At 37.4% G+C, this 20,201-nt stretch overlaps 1 protein-coding gene and 1 non-coding gene across 2 annotated transcripts; one reads left to right on the plus strand and one right to left on the minus strand.

The window, feature by feature from the left end:
* The first annotated feature begins 1,209 nt into the window (after nt 1-1,209).
* Nucleotides 1,210-19,667, plus strand: SCAND3 (SCAN domain containing 3). The gene is made up of 4 exons (XM_020890277.2): nt 1,210-2,259; nt 11,669-11,816; nt 14,137-15,632; nt 17,523-19,667. Exons 1-4 carry the CDS (start codon nt 1,840-1,842, stop codon nt 19,437-19,439), a joined length of 3,981 nt encoding a protein of 1,326 aa, XP_020745936.2. The 5' UTR covers nt 1,210-1,839; the 3' UTR covers nt 19,440-19,667.
* TRNAK-UUU (transfer RNA lysine (anticodon UUU)) lies at nt 6,332-6,404 on the minus strand. Its single transcript has one exon. It is a non-coding gene; the product is annotated as a tRNA-Lys (tRNA).
* Nucleotides 19,668-20,201: the final 534 nt, after the last annotated feature.

The raw sequence follows: 20,201 nt of genomic DNA on the forward strand, positions 1-20,201 counted from the left end.
AAGAGTAGAAGACAGAACCCCTGACTGCAAAGGATTAACAGTTAGGGAGAAACCACAGAAGATAAGTGCAACATGTTAATAGTGACTAGGAAAATGAGAAACCCCATCTCAGTTCTTTTGAGGTTCTGATGACTTGGGCACATGGACAAAATTTTATATACAATTTCATCGACTTTAGCGACCTACTCAGGACATTTACAGATCTCAAGGGTAAGAAGTTTTTATTTCGAGATATCCAAAAGAAACGTTCTGATTCTTGAAAGTCTCTTGAATCAGAAATAAAATGTGAGTAACTAATAGAGATCAAAGTCGAACGAAAAAGAATGGGAAAAGGAAGACATTCAGCAATTCAACAAATATTCCTCAGGCATCTATTATTTATTGAGTGCTCTTCACAAGGCCATGGCGGGCAGACTGGGTGGGGAAGAGGAAGAGGAATTAGGCTGGCACTTGCAATGATTCTTGGGCTTTTAGACCTCCAGCAGAATCCACCGGTGCTTCAGCCTCTTCCTCTAGAAACAGAGTTTTCTCTTTGTTCACCTACATCCATTCTTTGAAAACCTTGCCAGTCAGACATACTGTCTGAAGGAGTTTGAGCCAGGTATGAATGTTCTGGTCGCCCAACTCTAGCGACTTCTTAGACTCTGAAAACACGTCCAGATTTTTCCTTGTTAGTTTTCCGGGGCCAGTTTTCCAGGATTGTTTACAGCATGCCTCACAGAGCCAGAAGTAGCAGGAATAGCTCCTGCTGTCATTAGGGGGTAAGCTCACTATATGGATCTTGATCCTCCCCCCTCCCCTCCAATTTATAAAAGGGAAAGAAGGAGCTAGATTTTACATTTTATTTTCAAGTCTAAATTACGGCTACTAGGAAAGAAGACAGTGGCCCACATCTGACGTGAAAAGGCCAGGTGGAGCCTACGAATTCGCTAACTGGGCAATCGCGCAGAGATGCTCTTCTGCTTTGGTTTTAGGACGCGGCGATGAGTGCTGTAAGTCTTAGTGCAGCGACAGATTATCACCGTGACAAGAAAACCCAGTGCAGCCCCCTCATTAGCTCTACTCACACAGTGAAACTCTTCACCGGTAACTGGGTAACTCGGGAGTTAAGTCTCTGTACAATTTACAGAGCACTTGTGACCTCGAGTTCACCGCTAGGATTTACCACGACCACCGAGCTGGTTGCACCACCTGGAATCCTAGAGCGGACCGGAAGTGAGCGCAGCTCCGGGGCCTGGCTGGAACGAGCTGGGGCCTGAGGCGGGTGTGTGAGACGAGCCCCCACCTCGCCCGGGAGTGTCGCCTGTTGCCCACTTCTTTGGCTTGGCTCGAGAGGGTCCGAGCTCCCTTGAGGGGGAAGTGGCGGAGGGGAGAGGGCGTCTGCGCGGTGGCAATCGGGCCTTCCCCGCCGACGGCTAGCGTTGTGGAAGAGCTCCTCTCCCTCTCCCCGCATCCCGGGCCCGGGCCTCGGAGCGCCGGTTTCAGAGAGACCTGTGTTGTTTTCTTGTTGGGGATAGTAGACCCAGGCTTTAGGGCCAGAGTTTCCTCAGTTTTCTGTCTCGCAAGCAAGCTGCCGCTCAATTTGTGGTCCTGGAGCTTTAGTGAATAGTTCCGAACTCACAATTTCCTGTCTTGTTAGAGAATGGCTTCACTTTCAATGGAATTGCTCAAGTAACTGCCCTGTTTTCACCTAAACAAAAAAAATTTTAGCTGCGTCTGTAATTTGTGTCAACAGAATTTTCTTATTAACAAAAGCTTTCCTGACCAAAGACTGGGTGGGGACCTCAAGTAAAATCACGCATCTTCTTAGATCCTTGTTGAAGCAAGGCCAAGCTAAGGATGGCGGCAGCCCCCGGGGCCATCCCAGCCTTGGCTGGGCAGGGTTCAGAGGAACAAGGGGAGATTATCAAAATAAAGGTCAAAGAAGAAGACCCTATTTGGGATCAGGCATCCTTCCTACAGAAGAATTTGTCTTATAGCAGGGAACTCTCTCGTCAACGTTTCCGGCAGTTCTGCTATCAGGAGACTCCCGGACCCAGGGAGGCTCTGAGCCAACTCAGGGAACTTTGCCGTCTGTGGTTGAGCCCAGAGACACACACAAAGGAGCAGATCCTGGAATTGTTGGTACTGGAACAGCTCCTGACCATCCTGCCCGAGGAGCTCCAGGCTTGGGTGCGGGAGCATCATCCTGAGAGTGGCGAGGAGGTGGTGACTGTGCTGGAGGATTTGGAGAGGGAGCTTGATGAACCTAGACAGCAGGTGAGAAATTGGAGGTGCCATATATTGTGGAGAATTTGAGTGCTGTGGGTCCAAGGTGGAGTGAGTGGGGTTCACTTCACACTGCTGCAAATTTGGATTCTGGGCATTATCATTTGATCACTAGTGTAGATGAATAGATTCATGCTTCTGGGATAACAATTTTTATGTTGGTGGTAGCTGATTCTAATAAGGAAATGGGAAACCAAATGGGAAACCTTGGTCTAGTGCTTGTGAATATAAAGTATATTTTATTTAGTGACTGTGAAATAAAAGTAGCTATCTCTTCTTATGATGCCCACTACTTTGACCATATATGGAAGCAAATCAGTGTAAGAATATAAGGAATGCCTTCTAGGAGAAACAAATAGAGAAGTAGCCTCATTTAATGGAAATATCAGGAAATGGTGAATCGTAAGATCTGGGTTCTATAACAGGCTCTGTCACTAATTAGCTGTGTAACATCAGGTACACACCTTCTCTGGACCTTGATGACTTCATCTGTACAATGAAGAGATTAATTGCATCATTTTCTAGATACTTTTCAGTACTTGCAGTTGTTGGTATATGAGGTCCATCACACTAGAAATTATTTTAAGAGCATATATTGCTTTTTATGACAGTAATTTTAGAATATTATGGGTATTGCCAAACATTCCCATTTCTGTATGACACTATCCACACATTTATCTGAACTCTTTTTTTAATATGAGCATTTTATGTATGTATAAAACGTTTTAATGTTTTATGATGTTAACATGTTTTTCTGGAATGCAGAATCTTTCATATGAGACTGATAAATAGGGAAATAAGTCAATGTAATGCTGAAATTGTGTTGGCTCATGTATGAGTTTTCCCCAAAAGTTGATGTTTTGGGCCACCTAAGTAAGAGCAGCTGAATCAAAGTATATGACTATAGCCAAGTGCAGCAAGTTGTGAAGACATACAGTACTGTACATACTGCCCGTTCACCTCCATATCCTTCCTCTTGGCCCCAGTCTCTGTTTTAGAAGGGCTTATATGCATAGTTCCTCCCATCTTGGTGCAATTTTTGCTAAAATTTTTTGTGTTCCAGAAAATGAGCAAGCAAGGAGGGTTTGCAAGTGCCACAGAAGCGTGCTGGTGATAAAATTTCTGCTAGTGAGCATGAAAGAAAAGATTTAACAATTTTAAAAAAGCTCAAAATTATAAAATGTTTTGAAAGAAATGAAAAAACATGCAACTGAAATAGGAGAGTCAACTTTACGAACAATTAGAGACAATGCTGGGAAAATAAAAGAAAGTTGTCTAGCTGGAACAGCTGCAATTGCTACAAAATTTGTTAGAACAAGGCATAAGGAAATGGAAGAAATGGAACATTTGTTTGAATTTTATACCAAAGAAAGAAGCAATGAGAAGTAGCCTTTATTAAAATTAAAGAGAAGACATTAGCAATATATATGACCTTAAGAAGAAAGTGCAGAAGTGCATTCATTTAGTGCAAATAGTGGCTGGTTTAGTGGCTTCAAGAACTGCTATGATTTCCACAATATTTAGCTCTCTGGTGAAGCTGTGAGTTCAAAGAAGCTGAAAAGACATTTCCCCCAGTGTTAAGAAATTTGACTGACAAAGAAGTATATAACCTAGATCAGGTTTTTAATTTTAATGAAACCACTCTCTGTTGGAGCAAGTGGTCTCAAGGGCCTGTATCTTGAAGGGGGAAACAGAAGGTCCAGTATTTAAGATGGTGATGCTGGGTGCGAATGCCAGTAGAAATTTAAATCTAAAGCCTGTGTAATTTATTATTCTGCCAACCTACAAGCTTTAAAAAGAATTGTAAAGATTAGCCTGAGTATCTCCTATAAGTCTGCAAGAAAGGTTGGATGGCAGGGCAGATATTCACTAATCTTCTAGGTGATGTTTTAAAATATTGCAAGAGGAACAAACAACTTTTCTTTCTAAATTCTTGTAATTCTCAATAATACACTAAGCCATCCACCAACAGTTGATGAACTTTCTTCAACTATTAAAATTATCTTTTTACCTCCTAATACAACTACTTTTCTTCAGCCCCCTAATCAGGGTGTGATCACAGTCATTAAAGCTCATTATTTTAAAAAAAAGCTTATTATTTAAGGATAACATTCAAGCTGTTTATTGCATCTATACCAGGTGATGTTGCACACACAGTTTTTGAATTCTGGAATTGATAAAGCATTAAACTTGCAATTGCTATTATTACAGAGGCTTGAGATGATGTCCCAAAAGCCTACTTGCACTGGGTGTGGTATGATTCTCCCTGATTGGGACTTCCCTGGTGGTCCATTGGTTGAGAAACCACCTTCTAATGAAGGGGACATTGGTTTGATCCCTGGTCAGGGAACTAGCATCTCACATGCACGGGGCAGCAAAGTCTGTGGGCCTCAACTGGAGAACTCGCTTTCAGCAAACTGCAGAGCCCACGTGCCCTGGAGCTGGCACACCACAACTAGAGAGAAGCCAGCATGCTGCAACAGAGAGCGTGAGTGCCGCAATTAAGACTTGACACAGTCAAAAAAAAAAACAAAGATTTTTCTCCCTGATTTAATTTATGATTCTAAAGGCTTCAAACCTTCAGAAGAGCTCCACTAAATCAAAGCAAGTTATATTGCTCTTGCAGAGGAGGTTGGATTTGAAAAAGCTGAGTGGAGATATTGAGGAATTGCTGCAGTCCCATTCAGAGGCTCTCTGTATACAAGAGCGCCAACAGTTAGGTGCTGAGGCTCAAATGGAAGTCTGTAAGATGATGATACAGTTCAACAATCTACCCCACAAGAGCTTTTTACTTCCCAGTTATCTTCTGCTCTAAGCGTGATAGAGAAGTAGTTGCAGTAGATAGAGGATAACTTGACTACAATGTAGAACGCAGCAGGATTTCACTTCATGGCATAAAGTCCTATTTGGAACCATAAAATAGCTTCTTTATGAAAGAAGGAAAATATTTAAGCAGGAAAAACTAAATATCTTCTTATAAGCAAGTGTCAAAAAATAAAAACAAGATAATGAGCCAGAACTGTCATTATATATTTTGTAGTTTCACTACATTTCTTGGAAAGTGTGCAAATGCTTGTCCATCTGAACTGATGATGATGATATCCCTCGACCCTTGCCTCACTCTTTCCTTATACTTCTAACAAGATACCATCACTTTTCTAAAGTAAAAATCCTTAGAATACTTAATATTTTAAAAATACTTAATGTTTTTTGTCTAATATGTTTTTTTGTCTATATTTGTAACTTTACTGGAATTTCTGTAGTTTTATTAATGTCTCCTGACAAAGCTGTGTAGAATTTAAATAATCTACCCTACAACTTTATTTTCTCCATAAATCCTGTTAGTTTTTGTGTACTTTTACAGAAAGCATGTTGTTTCATGAGTTCATATGTTATTGCATAGATTCCTATACAGGCAGTCTCTTTCTTCTAGCCATCGTACCTTTTCTGTTTCAAATAAACAGTATTTTTTCCCCCCCTTAACATGTACCTGTTACTTTAAAATTTTCCTCTTCTGGTAGGACTTTATCTTTGGTCAATACTGGGTAATGTTTAGGGTTATGCTCTGATTATATTGGATAGATTTTCACATGACTCAGGGTTAAATTTCAAATTTGCATAATTCATAAATGTTTTTCTCTCTATTTTTGTTTTGTTTCTGTGTGATTTCTGAAGGAAGGGGAAAATGCCGTTGTTGCAAATGCTTTTAACTGCCAACCCAGTATCTATTGTATACCCCTCTTTCTTCCATAAAAAATACTTCATGTTGGTTACACTAAGTTGCTCCAGTTGTGTCCAACTCTTTGTGATCCTAGGGACTGTAGCCCACCAGGCTCTTCTGTCCTTGGGATTCTCCAGGCAAGAATACTGAAGTGGATTTCCATTCTTTTCTCCAGGGTATCTTCTGGACCCAGGGATCAAACCTGCAGGAGATTCTTTACCATTGAGCCACTGAGGGGCCTAAAAGTCTATGCCCAAAGGGAAAGGCTACCCACTCCAGTATTCTAACCTGGAGAATTCAGGACTCCATGGGGTTGTAAAGATTGAAGGACTTTCACTTTCAAGCCTGAACAGGGATTTGAACCCTGGACTCTCAGATTAAAAGTCTGATGCTCTACCAACTGAGCTATCCAGGCTCTCTTAGGAGCAACAGGGGCTCAGAGATAGTCTCTGTGCTCAGTTGCGTCTAACTCTGTAACCCCATGGACTGTAGCCAGCCAGGCTCCTCTGTCCATGGGATTTTCCAGGCTTGAAGCAAGAATACTGGAGTGGATTGCCATTTCCATTGCAGGGGATCTTCCCCATGTCTCCTGCCTGCATTGGCAGATGGTTTCTTCACCACTGAGCCACTGGGGAAGCTATCTACCTGTTGGCTATGTACCTAATTAAATGCTTTTCAGCTTTCCTTGTACTAGAGTTGGCCATGCAATATGGTTCTGGCCAAAGAGAAATAGCATATTTTCTAGGAGTTTCTGGGGAAGCTTATATTTTCCTTATAAAATGGCACAGATGTGTTTAGTTCTGCCTTTTCCCACTTCCTGTCTTGAACAAGAATGTGATATCTGGAGCTATGGTAGCTATCTTGTGACCATGACGTGATGACAGATGTTAGGATGACCACTGATATGTTTATGAATGAAAACAGCTCTGGTCCCTGACAACTGTTAGGTATGTGAATCAGTGCCAGCAGCTGCCCTCCTCTGGATTTCTTAGCATATGACAAAAATAAACCCCAATTTGTTTAAATCACTGTAAGTTAAGTATTATAATTAATTGAGAAATGCATGCATTTCTAATGACTACAACCATATTTACTCCACTATTTTATGACCAAAATTTCTTATTAGAAATTTAAAAAACAAAATCTAGGAATTATATAGTGAAAGACAAATGACTGTCTTAACCAGTTTGAGGTAATTCCACCTTTGTAATTTGTTTTTGCCATCCAAAGTCACCCTTTACACTTCTGTGGTAAAGGCTGAATGGAATTCCTCCCATTCCTTCCAAGACCAGGCCTTGGACTAGTCTCTCAAATGGAAATGCAGAGGAATCAAGAAGCTAGATGTGTGTGGGTACATGGTTGTGGAGGAGGAGTCAGTGCTAAATGCATCACAATAAGCCATATCTATATTTTGTTTCATGTCTTAGTTGTTCTGTACCAACTTCACAGAATTGATAAAATTGTTTAATTATAAATAGGTTTCCTGGTCTCCCAGATGACATATCTTTCCCTCCAGGACCTCCTTTACCTCAGTTATGGAAAGATTTAGGCAAACTGAGATGCATGCTATTATACTATATAAAGAAATCTACATAAGATCTTTTATTCTTAAGACCAGAGAAGGGAAAAACTTACCAAAGGGAAATGACTCAACCATTTATGAATTTTTGTTTTAAAAGAAAATTGGTTTCTTATATACTTTGTTCTGTCTAAGAAGAGGAAGTAAGTTTATAACATGGTGTCCAGCTTGGGGAAAAGGAACATGACACATAAATTCCTTAAATCCCACCATAATGTTATAATACATTTTGGCTTTCATTCAGATATCATTGACTGTTTCCTTTCGGAATTTTCTGGTTTATGTGCAGTTTGGGCTCAATATCCATGGACCCAAATTTTCAAGCCATCCCACAGAATACTGACATCCGCTGACACCTTTTACTAGACTTTATTTGAGCATCTTGTTCTGCTTGGTGAATATGAATTATTAGAGTTCATAGTTCTGACAGTATTTTGCCCTCTGGACTCTGAATCCAGGGATCCAAGTTCAAATTTTGGTGGGACCTGAGGCAAGTGTGTTTTGGGCTTCCCAGTTGGCACACTGATAAAGAACCCATCTGCCAATGCGGGAGACACAAGAGATGTGGGTTCGATCCCTGGGTTGGGAAGATCCCCTGGAGGAAGAAATGGCAACCCACTTCAGTATTCTTGCCTGGAGAATCCCACGGACAGAGGAGACTGGTGGGCTATAGTCCATGGGGTCGCAAAGAGTCAGACATGACTAAAGTGACTTAGCACGCACGCACACAGTGATCAGAAAAATGCAAATTAAAACAAACTTGGTAAACCACTGTTGATGTGACCAAATTTGAGTAAGGTTGTTGAGCTAGTAGAATGCCTGTGTACTACTGACAGGAATAAGTTGTTATGACCGTTTTGGAAATATCTACCGAGTGTAACCATACTCCATGATCCAGCAAACCTGCTACAAGGTATATATCTTACAGAAACACATTCAAAGACATCAAAATAATATTCATAGCAGCATTATTGTAATTGCCAAGAACTCTAAGCAACACAGATGTCCATTAAAAGTTGTAATGGATGAATATATCATGGTGTATTTGTTTAACTGAATACTATACAATAATGAAAATGAATGAGCAAGTGCTACATTCAACAATGTGGATGAATTTCACAAATATAATGTTGAGCAAAAGAATCCAGACAAAAATAAGTGTATATTATATGGTTCTGTTTCTGTAAAGTCCGAAAAGCAAAATGAATCTTTGATGATAGATGTCAGAGTAGTAGATATATTGAGTGAAGAGGGTCAGACACAAGTAGCTTTCTGAGATGCTGGTAAAGTTCTATTTTTTTAAATGAGTAGCTCACTTTGTGATGTCGTTGAGCTCTACATTTATGAGTTATGCACCTTTTTCTAAGTTTATAATACTTATCATAAAAATCATATTAAGAAAAAAATTTATTTCTCATTTGATGTCTCCTGCATAGTAGGCTAGGGTGCTTGATTATATGCACATTTTTAGATTCAAATGTCATGTAAATGAGAAATTATTTTTGTAAAACCAAGGCCCAGTGAGGGAAATTTTAAAAATTAACCAAGTTAAGAATATTTGGCAAGACAAACTATTGAAATGTTCTGTTTGAGTACAATATGGCTTCTACAGGGCTATTTGCAAGAGAGTGGTTTTGGCAGGGATGTGAAATGGCCAAGCTACTTCCACTGTAAGTGGCACACTTAAAGAATTGGAATCAGGTGCCACTCAAAGCCTCCAATTGTAGAGTTATTTGTGTTCTTTTCACTTTAAGGTATGTTGCTGCTGCTGCTGCTAAGTTGCTTCAGTCGTGTCCGACTCTGTGTGACCCCACAGACGGTAGCCCACCAGGCTCCCCCGTTCTTGGGATTCTCCAGGCAGGAACACTGGAGTGGGTTGCCATTTCCTTCTCCAATTCGTGAAAGTGAAGTCGCTCAGTCGTGTCCGACCCTTAGCGACCCCATGGACTGCAGCCCACCAGGCTCCTCCGTCCATGGGATTTTCCAGGCAAGAGTACTGGAGTGGGTTGCCATTTCCTTCTCCATTAAGGTGTATTAAATAACTATAAATCAGAATTCTGGTTCTTAGGAGGTAATAGCTCCTCCCCTCCTTTTAACTTTCATTTTTACTCAGTTTTAGAATTAACCATGGGGATGTGATTAGTCCCAGAGGCTGCTATTCTCTTAAGACAGCCTTGGGAAGTTATTGGCTGTTGAATACTTATTTTAATTAATGGACCTATTTTCATTAGAATAAAATAGAATAGAATAGAATAGAATAGAATAGAATAGAATCTACCTAACACATCTCTCTCCCAGTTTACCTGTTGCTTACATGACTAACAAAGATCCATGTGTAGAAGTGAGTAAAAGATCTACAAGTCAATGAAAACTCTCCTAAACTAAAATAGTACAACACACTGTAACACAAGTTTTATTACTTTTTTTTTTCTTTTGGTGAATGGCACTGAAGCATTAGACTTCATCTGGTAAATTATAGGCAAAGACATTATTTAAAGAAAAAGCTATAGTAAGCTGATAACACAAATAACAACATTAAAATGATTGAAAGGCCAGACAGAAACAATCTAGATTACCAATAACAAACTGTGCCAAACAGTTGGCTGTTAACCACCTTCCTGGATTATTACAAGATTTTCTTATTGTCCACTGACTATCATTTTTAGACTTAGCACAATCAGATATTAGACTGTAACACAGTCCAGATAGACATACCTATTGAATGGTATGACAACTGATTTACAGAATTATATTTTACAAAGATTTAATAAATCAACTTATATAGAGGCTGAAGGAGGGATAACATTAGAGCTTTAAATATGTTCTTACTTCTGGTTTCCCAAGAATATGGTAAGCAAATACCAGTGTAACAAACAGTGCCATATAGATAACTTGGAGGTAAACATGTTTATATATGTGTGTGTGTTTATCTATCTAGTACTTGGTTCCTAATTCCTCAACCAGGAATCACACCCAGGCCACTGTAGTGAAAGTGCTGAGTCCTAACCACTGGACCATCAAGGGATTCCCAAACATGCTTCTATATTAAAGACAGTGTTTATTTAAAGTCAGTGGCAATAACTTTCACTCTCCTCTTTCACCCTCATCAAGAGGCTTTTTAGTTCCTCTTTGCTTTCTGCCATTAGAGTAGTATCATCTGGATATCTGAAGTTGTTAATATTTCTCCCAGCAATCTTGATTCCAGCTTGTGATTCATCCAGTCCAGGATTTCCATGATGTACTCTGCATATAAGTTAAATAAGCAAGGTGACAGTATAAAGCTTTGACTTACTTGTTTCCCAAGTTTGAACCAGTCTGTTGTTCCATATCTGGTTCTAGCTGTTGCTTCTTGACCTACATCCCTATACACGGTTCTTCCAGATCTGCTCCTGCATGTGCAGATTCAACCAACCAAGGATTGTGTAGTACTGTAGTATTTGCTATTGGAAGAAAAATTCCTCTGTAGATAGACCCACTAAGGGTCAAGCCAATATTGTCCAAGGATCAACTGTATATTTTGGAGACAATAGGGTGAATTTAATTATGACACGCGTACTAGATGATTGGCATAAGGCAAAAATAATATTTTCTTTTCACCCAAAACAGTTACCCACTTTGATTGGCTTTTTTCCCTCCATCCATACATAACACAGTGGGCTAATGTTTTCCACATTTGATGTAAAACAACTGTCTGATTTATTCCTGGGTTAAATAATTAATTAGTCATTATTAGATAATTTCACCCCAAATATTTACTTTAAATTACTCCTACCGAAACTCATTTACAATTTTCTCCCAGTTATCACAGTTTAGGGAATATTCCTTTAATGTACTTCCATTGTTAGTCCCCAAAACAAAAACCATAGGTTTGCATATCAACTCCTGTCCAATTTCTATTGTATGGCTCTGACTTTAATTGTTCCAGCATTTTTTATTTCTCTTCTTACTCTATCTAGCACTCCTCTTAAGAATTCAGTGAAGACTTTTTCTTCTTACATCTGTTCCATTTCAGTAGAAAAATGTTTTAAAGTTTAGCTATGATTTATGCAGTGATATTATTAACATTATATTAATTTCCAAATGTACCTATTTATCCCCAGCTCCCACAGGGCACATATGAGCAAGAAGTTCCTATGGAAGAAAAGACTCTTCTGGATACTGCAAAGGAGTCCTTAGGTACCCATCTCCAGTCTATGGAAGACAGAATAGAATATGAATCTCCAGAGTCACACCTCCTTCAAGATAATGGTGAGGATACTTTAGTCTTTAGAAAGAGGATGAGATTTGGGAGAGGGAAGGGCCCATTCATTGAAAGGTTATCAAACTTTATTCCATTGAAGCTTCTACTGAATATAACTGAAGGAAAGGTCAACCAGTGTAGTGTAATGCTATTAATGAACTTGACTTAAGCAATCAGACAATAAGGTAAAAAATAATTGAATACAGTATTTTTCATGGATAACTTGCAATGGAATTAAGTTCCTGTGGATAGATAAATCAGAGATGCCTCTGTATATAAATGTGAATCACTTGTCAGTATAGCCGTGGGTCCCATTTCTATAGCCTCTGCTCCCCATTTCTTATTACATTTGGCTATTTAAGATTGGAAATATTACTTAGAAATCCTACTGAAGAAAATGGAATTTCTGAAGTCCATGTCCACTGGAGATCTAAGGACTATTAACAGTGTAATGTGTAGTAGAGGCAGTGGTGCAGGCTGGCTTGGTCTGGAGCTCCTGTCTTTTCCAAAAGGCCTCAGTATAATTGATATCACTTTTTCTTTTCCTATATCCCTAGCAACTCCATATTTTCTGCTTATCATAGATCTACTAATATTGATTGTACTAATTTCTGAGGCTCATATTCTCTTGGTTCTCATTTACTTGACCTTATATTTCTTTCTTCCCCCTGGTTTATCCTTGTTTACCTTCCTTTATGTTCATGGCTCCATAACATGATGCAAAATGTATCAGTGTGGAAAGAAATACTATCTATATATGGTCTTTTCAGTCACATTTTGAAATAGCACTTTTCAGGAGTGTTGTCATCTTCATTATAAAGATAATTAACACATTTTTATCCAACACTTTTTTTTTTTTTTTTGCTGCACCCAAGGCTTGACTTGTAGAATCTTAGTTGCCTGACAAGAGATTAAACCCAGGCCTCAGCAGTAAAAGCACCAAGTCTGAATCACTGGGAACTCCCTATCCAATACTTTTCTTTGTAATAAAATGTTAGATAGTGGAAGAAATACTAGAAGGAAAAGTGATCCCTGCTTCTTTAGAAACTTATAGTCTTGTCAGTTGTACATATGAAACAGAGAAAGAAGAAAGTACTACAGTGCTAGTTTATGTTATTGATAAATTATATCTTCAAGAAAGGAGAACTCACTGTAAGCTTAAATGATCAAGGAGGTCTTGTTGGAACAATTGAGAGTTAAATGAGGCCAAAACACAGTTTCGAAGCTTTGAAAATTATGAACATTTGAGAATTATTTCAATTTACCTGTTCAATATTTGGTATGCAAATTATCAAACAACTTTAGAAAAAGTATTTTTCCAAGCATCTATAGGACTTTCGAGGTTATATGCTAATTCTAAATTATTCTTTTTGATTTTTGCAAATAGCTTCCTTAAGACTAGCCAAATTTGATTTATTTAAATGTTTCATTATTATGAATAGTCTAAACATTTATTTTAATATGTTGTATTAAGCCAGAGATATTTTACTACTTCAGGTTCATCTGCTGCTCTTTCTTTATCAAAATTAGTAGTAAGGGTATTTATATTGGGTTTATAGCTTTACAAGCACCAAAAGGGAGGAGATGTAAATATATAGTCTTTAAACTTAAGCCCCAGATGTTGCTATACCAGCTAACATGACTGAATAAAACAAAATGTGGTATAGCCTGAGACTTAAAAAAAAAGACAAAAACACCTGTTAGGACTTCCTTGATGGTTCAGTAGTTAAGCATCCATTCCCTGGTGGTCCAGTCCCCTTGCAGTGGAGGTCAGGGAACTAAAATCCCACATGGGAACTAAAATCCCTTGTGCCAAAGAGGAACTGCTGAACCTGTGGGCTCCAGAGCCTTGACTTAGCTAGAGAGTTTGGGTGCTGCAACAAAAGATCCCCTCTGCATGCTGTAACTAAAACCTGGATGCAGCCAAAATAAATAAATAAATAAATTAAGAAACTATCATTCTATAAAAAAAAACTATCACTGTATTTCTGAGACTTCTCTGAAATAGTTTTTGTGTAACTAATAAATAAATGGAAAAATAATAACATCAAGTTGTTTTCTGTGTTACATAAAACAGTGCTTTACTTTAAGGTTAACCCTGGATACTGCTCTGGAAAGTCATAACCTGGCTTCCTACTCTTTATCAGAACTTTTTGTTCCTGGCTACCTCTCTTTATTCCTCCAAAGGTAGACTTCTTAATCAAAATTGTGCTGCCCCTCTTATGTGTTCATATCTACTTCTGCTCTGAGCTCTAGTGGTTATTTGGGCAATATGGTATTTAGATTATATTCCCAAATATTCTAATTGGTTTTTCATTTATATTTTAGGATCATTTTTGTGGCTTTCCATGATGTCTCAAAGCATGGCTGATGATAACTTTAGTAGTTTAGATACTAATGAAGCAGAAATCAAACCAGAAAACATGAGAGAAAAGTTCTTCAGAAGCTTAGCAGTGTTACTGGAAAACAAGAGCAATAACACCAAGATATTTTCTAAAGCAAAGTACTGTCAATTAATCAGGGAAGTGAAAGAAGCTAAGGCTAAGGAAAAAAAAGAATCAATTGACTACCGGCGCTTGGCTAGATTTGATGTGATCATTGTACAAGGTCATGAGAAACTAATTGAGGCTATAAATGGGGAAACAGATAAAATACGGTATTATTTACACAGTGAAGACTTATTTGACATATTACATGATACACATCTCAGCATTGGACATGGTGGACGTACCCGCATGGAAAAAGAGTTACAAGCAAAATACAAGAACATCACAAAAGAAGTTATAATGCTATACTTGACACTTTGCAAACCATGCCAACAGAAAAATTCAAAACTCAAGAAAGTTCTAACATCAAAGCCAATTAAGGAAGTTAACTCAAGATGCCAAGTGGATCTTATAGACATGCAGTTGAATCCTGATGGAGAGTATAAATTTATTATGCATTATCAAGACTTTCGTACAAACTTGAGTTTTTTGCGGTCATTAAAATCTAAAAGGCCTAAAGAGGTTGCATGTGCTCTTTTAGATATTTTTACAATTATTGGAGCACCCAGTGTTCTACAGTCTGACAGTGGGAGGGAATTTTCAAGCCAGATTGTCAGTGAACTTAGTAATATTTGGCCAGAACTTAAAATTGTTCATGGGAATCCTCAGCCCTGCCAAAGCCTAAGTTCTATAAATCAAGTTAATGAGGATATCCAAAATCGGATTATCTCCTGGATGCAAACTAACAATTCATCACACTGGGCTGAATTTTTGTGGTTTATTCAAATGACCCAAAATCAACCCCATTACAGAGGCATGCAACAGACTCTATGTGAGGGTGCATTTAGCTCTGAAGCTAAACTGGGGCGCTCTCATTCTCAGTCAACTGAAGAACTTGTTGCCAGCCTTAACACAGAAAATGAATTGGAACAGGCTGATAAAGAATCAGAAAATAGTCTAAGAGCCCAGTATGAAGAAAACATTGAGGTTGGAACAGATAGTAGTGATATTGAAGAGATTCTTTCTATTACTCCTAAGGTAGCCAAAAAAACTGTTCCTGAAAGCAGACTGAATTTTTTATCATGTGTGAGTTGTGGGAAAGAATGCATAGGTGCTAACAGTTGTGAATCATGTTGTAGAAACATCCATGCAATCTGTGGAGTGCCCTCTCAACATGAGACTGAGGGTCATTGTAACAAAATAACTTGTAGTCTTTGCTACCAGACCACTACAATGAAAAGGAAACATGATGAGGTTCCAAGAAGTTTGACTGTTCAGCCTTTCAAAATGTTAAAGCCATCGGAGACATCGTGTTCATCAGACAAAGTAGGAGACTGGGTAAGAATTTTCTGTAGATCAAGAGCCTCTTTCTACTTTACTGTGATCATGATGAGTGAGAAAGTTTTGACATGGCACACTAAAGCACAATGATGGGCATCTTGGATATATTTTCTCCCAAAATAGGTCAATTACTTTTAACATCCTCCCTCCACTCATTTTTCAAGTTGGAAGTTATAACCTTGGATGCTGCTTTGTTTATTGTTCTGGAGTGAGCAGCAGTAATCTCTCTTCTTTCTGATGTCAAGCATTTCTTGGGGGGATGAGAAAGCTAGGATCCGGGGGACAAATGGTATGCCTGGTGGTATGTTTCTGCAGAAGGATAAATTTGGGAACAGATAAACTGACTGTTAGCATTGTTTTAGTTATATGTAAGTTTGGGTGGAGAGGTAAGCTAAGAAAGGGCATCTCAGGTCAAGTGAAGAAATATTTAGGAAAGGCAGGGAATGATAAATTTGGTTGGGAGACATGAGTTTGTGTTGGGAAATTTGGTTTTCTGATTAAAATGAAGAGTGTGAAATAAGGCCAAAGAGATTTTTTCAATCATTAGGTTTTATAAAGTAGAGCTAATATATGTTCAAGTTAGTGTTTTGAAATATGAAGGTTACACATGATTTGGGCCAGTGGTATTCAGAGTTTGTTCTTCAGACCAGTGGTGGTCTGCAAACTGTCATACTAGATCATAATGAGGTAAGTACACATATTGAGAGTACCTGGAAATTACAACAATATGACATTGCTGGTACCAAGCATATGATTAATGAGCTCATCTTTTCAAATAGAATATTCAGTTTTGATGTTAAACTCTCAAGGTGAATCACATGTGATAGCAGTTATAAATTAGTCAAGCGCAATAGGTTCACATTAAAATGTGTGATATGCTGTTTAGCTTGTCAGCTGTAACCCAAAAGTGTGTAAAACTGAGAAAAATGTAAGCATTTACTTATCTTTATAACTTAATTTTAAAATCATTTTATGGTTTTAATCAAGCCTCGTTTTGTAAAATTTTAAAAAATTGAAGTATAGTTGATTTATAATATTATGTTAATTTCAAGTGTACAGCACAGTGATTCAGTTTATATATGTATATATACATATATGTATATATACACATTCTTTTTTCAGATCCTTTCCCCTTATAGGTCATTACAAAATATTTAGTATATTCCCTATGCTATACAGTAGGACCTTGTTGGTTATCTATTTTATATATAGTAGTATATATATGTCAATCTCAGTCTCCTAATTTATCCCTCCTCCGTCTTTCTCTTTTGGTAACTGACCATAAGGTTGTTTCTATATCTGTGAGTCTCTTTCTGTTTTGGAAATAAGTTCATTTGTATCTTTTTTTTAGATTCCACTTATAAGCAATGTAATTTATTTATCTTTCTTTTTCTGGCTTACTTCACTGAATATGATAATTTCTAAGTCCATCCATGTTGCTGCAGATGGCATTACTTCATTCTTTTTTATGGCTGAGTAATATTCCATTGCATATATGTACTGCATCTTCTTTATCCATTCATGTGTTCATGGACCTTTAGGTGCCTCCATGTCTTGGCTGTTGTAAATAGTGCTGCAATGAACATTGGGGTGTATGTATCATTTTGAATTATAGTTTTCTCTGAATATATGCCTAGGAGTGGGATTGCGGGATCATACAGTAACTCTATTTTTTGTTTTTTGAGGCGCTTCCATACTGTTCTCCATAGTGGCTGTACCAATTTACTTTCCTACCAACAGTGTAGAAGAAGAGTTCCTTTTCCTCCACATCTTTTATTATTTGTAGATTTTTTGATGATGCAAGCCTAGTTTTTAATTTTTAGTTTAACATTATTAATAAAGACGAAAGTAAAATTTGTATTGCTTATTTTTAATTCTAATTTGCAGATGACAAAACAAGCTTCACTGGACTTTTTTGTGAAGAAAAGACACACCTATTCTGAATATGGCAATAGTAGCAAAAGAAATGGTAACAATGGAAGTCATCTTGAGGGAGTGAAAACCAAAAGAGTTCATGCTAGCTTTACTCGGAAGTATGATCCCTCATATATTGAGTTTGGTTTCATAGCCATAATTGATGGTGAAGTGCTGAAACCACAGTGTATTATTTGTGGAGATGTACTGGCTAATGAAGCGATGAAGCCATCGAAACTTAAGCGGCATCTATATTCAAAACATAAAGAAATAAGCTCACAACCAAAAGAATTCTTTGAAAGAAAGAGTAATGAATTGAAAAACCAACCAAAGCATGTGTTCAATGTTTCTCACATAAACATTAGTGCTTTGAGGGCTTCTTATAAAGTAGCACTTCCGGTTGCTAAGTCTAAAACACCATACACAATTGCTGAGACACTAGTGAAGGACTGCATCAAAGAAGTTTGCTTAGAAATGTTGGGTGAATCTGCAGCAAAGAAGGTAGCTCAAGTACCACTTTCCAATGACACCATAGCTCGACGTATTCAGGAACTGGCAAATGATATGGAAGACCAACTCATAGAACAAATAAAACTAGCCAAGTATTTTTCATTGCAACTTGATGAATGCAGAGATATTGCTAACATGATAATTCTTTTAGTATATGTGAGGTTTGAACATGATGATGATATAAAGGAAGAATTCTTTTTTTCAGCCTCTTTACCAACAAACACAACTAGCTCAGAACTGTATGAAGCTCTGAAGAATTATGTTGTCAACAAATGTGGTTTGGAATTTAAGTTTTGTGTAGGAGTGTGTTCTGATGGTGCAGCTTCAATGACAGGAAAACATTCTGAACTGATTACCCAGATTAAAGAACTTGCACCAGAATGTAAAATAACACATTGCTTCATTCATCGAGAATGTCTTGCTATGAAAAAAATATCAGCTGAACTGAATAGTGTGCTTACTGACATAGTAAAAATTGTGAATTATGTAAAATCTAATGCATTAAATTCAAGATTATTTTCTTTATTATGTGATAATATGGAAGCTGATCATAAGCAACTGTTATTGCATGCTGAAATACGGTGGTTATCCTGGGGAAAAGTTCTATCAAGATTGTTTGAAATACGAAATGAACTCTTAGTATTTCTGCAAAGCAAGAAGCCAGTTTGGTCCCAACTTTTCAAAGATGTGAATTGGATTGCCAAACTTGCTTATTTATCTGATATCTTCTGTATTTTTAATGATCTTAATGTTTGCATGCAAGGAAAGAATGCAACATGTTTTTCAATGGCAGATAAGATTGAAGGACAAAAACAAAAGTTAAAAGCTTGGGAAAAAAGAGTTTCTACAGATTGTTATGACATGTTCCATAATTTAACAACAGTTATCAATGAAGTAGGTAATGATCTTGATATTGCACATCTACGAAAAGTTGTCAGTGAACATCTTACAAATTTGTTAGATTGTTTTGAATTGTACTTTCCTTCAAAAGAAGATCCACGCATAGGAAATTCATGGATACAAAATCCATTTCTTTCATCAAAAGATAATTTAAATTTAACTGTAATCCTACAGGATAAGTTGTTGAAGCTGGCTACTGATGAAGGATTGAAAATGAATTTTGAAAATACAGCATCACTTGCTTCATTTTGGATAAAAGTTAAAAATGAATATCCTGAGCTTGCTGAGATTGCTTTAAAATCTCTTCTTCTGTTCCCCTCAACATACCTCTGTGAGACTGGGTTCTCCACCTTAAGTGTTATTAAAACAAAACATAGAAACAGTTTAAATATACATTATCCCTTGAGAGTAGCATTGTCATCAATCCAACCTAGATTAGACAAATTAACAAGCAAGAAGCAAGCTCACTTATCACATTAAAAAATTTAAATACTGATTTATAATGTGTTAATTCAAAGTATACATATAGGCATTTATGGAACTATGTAAAGTTTTGATTAAATTAGCAATTCTATATATAAATTGCCTATATGTACGTTAAAGTGTACAGTTTTTATACTTCTCTTATTTTCCGTGTCAAATTTGTTATATTTATTAGGATGTAATTTTAAATCTGTTCATTCTAACATTAAAAATTTTGGTCTTGTATATTGTATGTATTTTTCTTATTGTATTTTATTAAGTTATTAAAATTAAAGGATGAGTTGAAGATGGGGAATAATTTCTTTGAAATGGCAGACTTGATCAATGAAATGAATTCAAGGGGTAGAATTAGAATTTGAATGCAAGGGTGTGTGTCAGTAAGATGTTAAATTTGTAAAACTGATCTTGGGTGGTTTGGTTGGAAGTTGATAAGTTTGTTTTGTAGGTGCATGTTTAGATACAGTGTTTAAGTGGGTACAGTGGGGGAAAACCATCAAATGGTTATAAAAATTCAATAGGAAAAAAAACTATCCTTTCACAGAATAAAATGTATCATGTTTATTCAATAGTAATTGAATACTGTAGTAAAAGTGAGATATTGCAGAGAGAATTCTGGGGGGTGCTGAAATGTTCTATCTTCGTTGTGGTAGTGTTCACTATTAATAGTGTTCACTATTAGCCATATGCAAAGTAGTCAATCACAGTCTCAGATTAGAGTGTATCTGGGTGTACAGCTGCTGTCAAGAACTACCTTGTTCT

Source organism: Odocoileus virginianus, chromosome 27 (genome assembly GCF_023699985.2).
Source record: "Odocoileus virginianus isolate 20LAN1187 ecotype Illinois chromosome 27, Ovbor_1.2, whole genome shotgun sequence".
In the NCBI taxonomy this organism is placed as follows: Eukaryota; Metazoa; Chordata; class Mammalia; order Artiodactyla; family Cervidae; genus Odocoileus; species Odocoileus virginianus.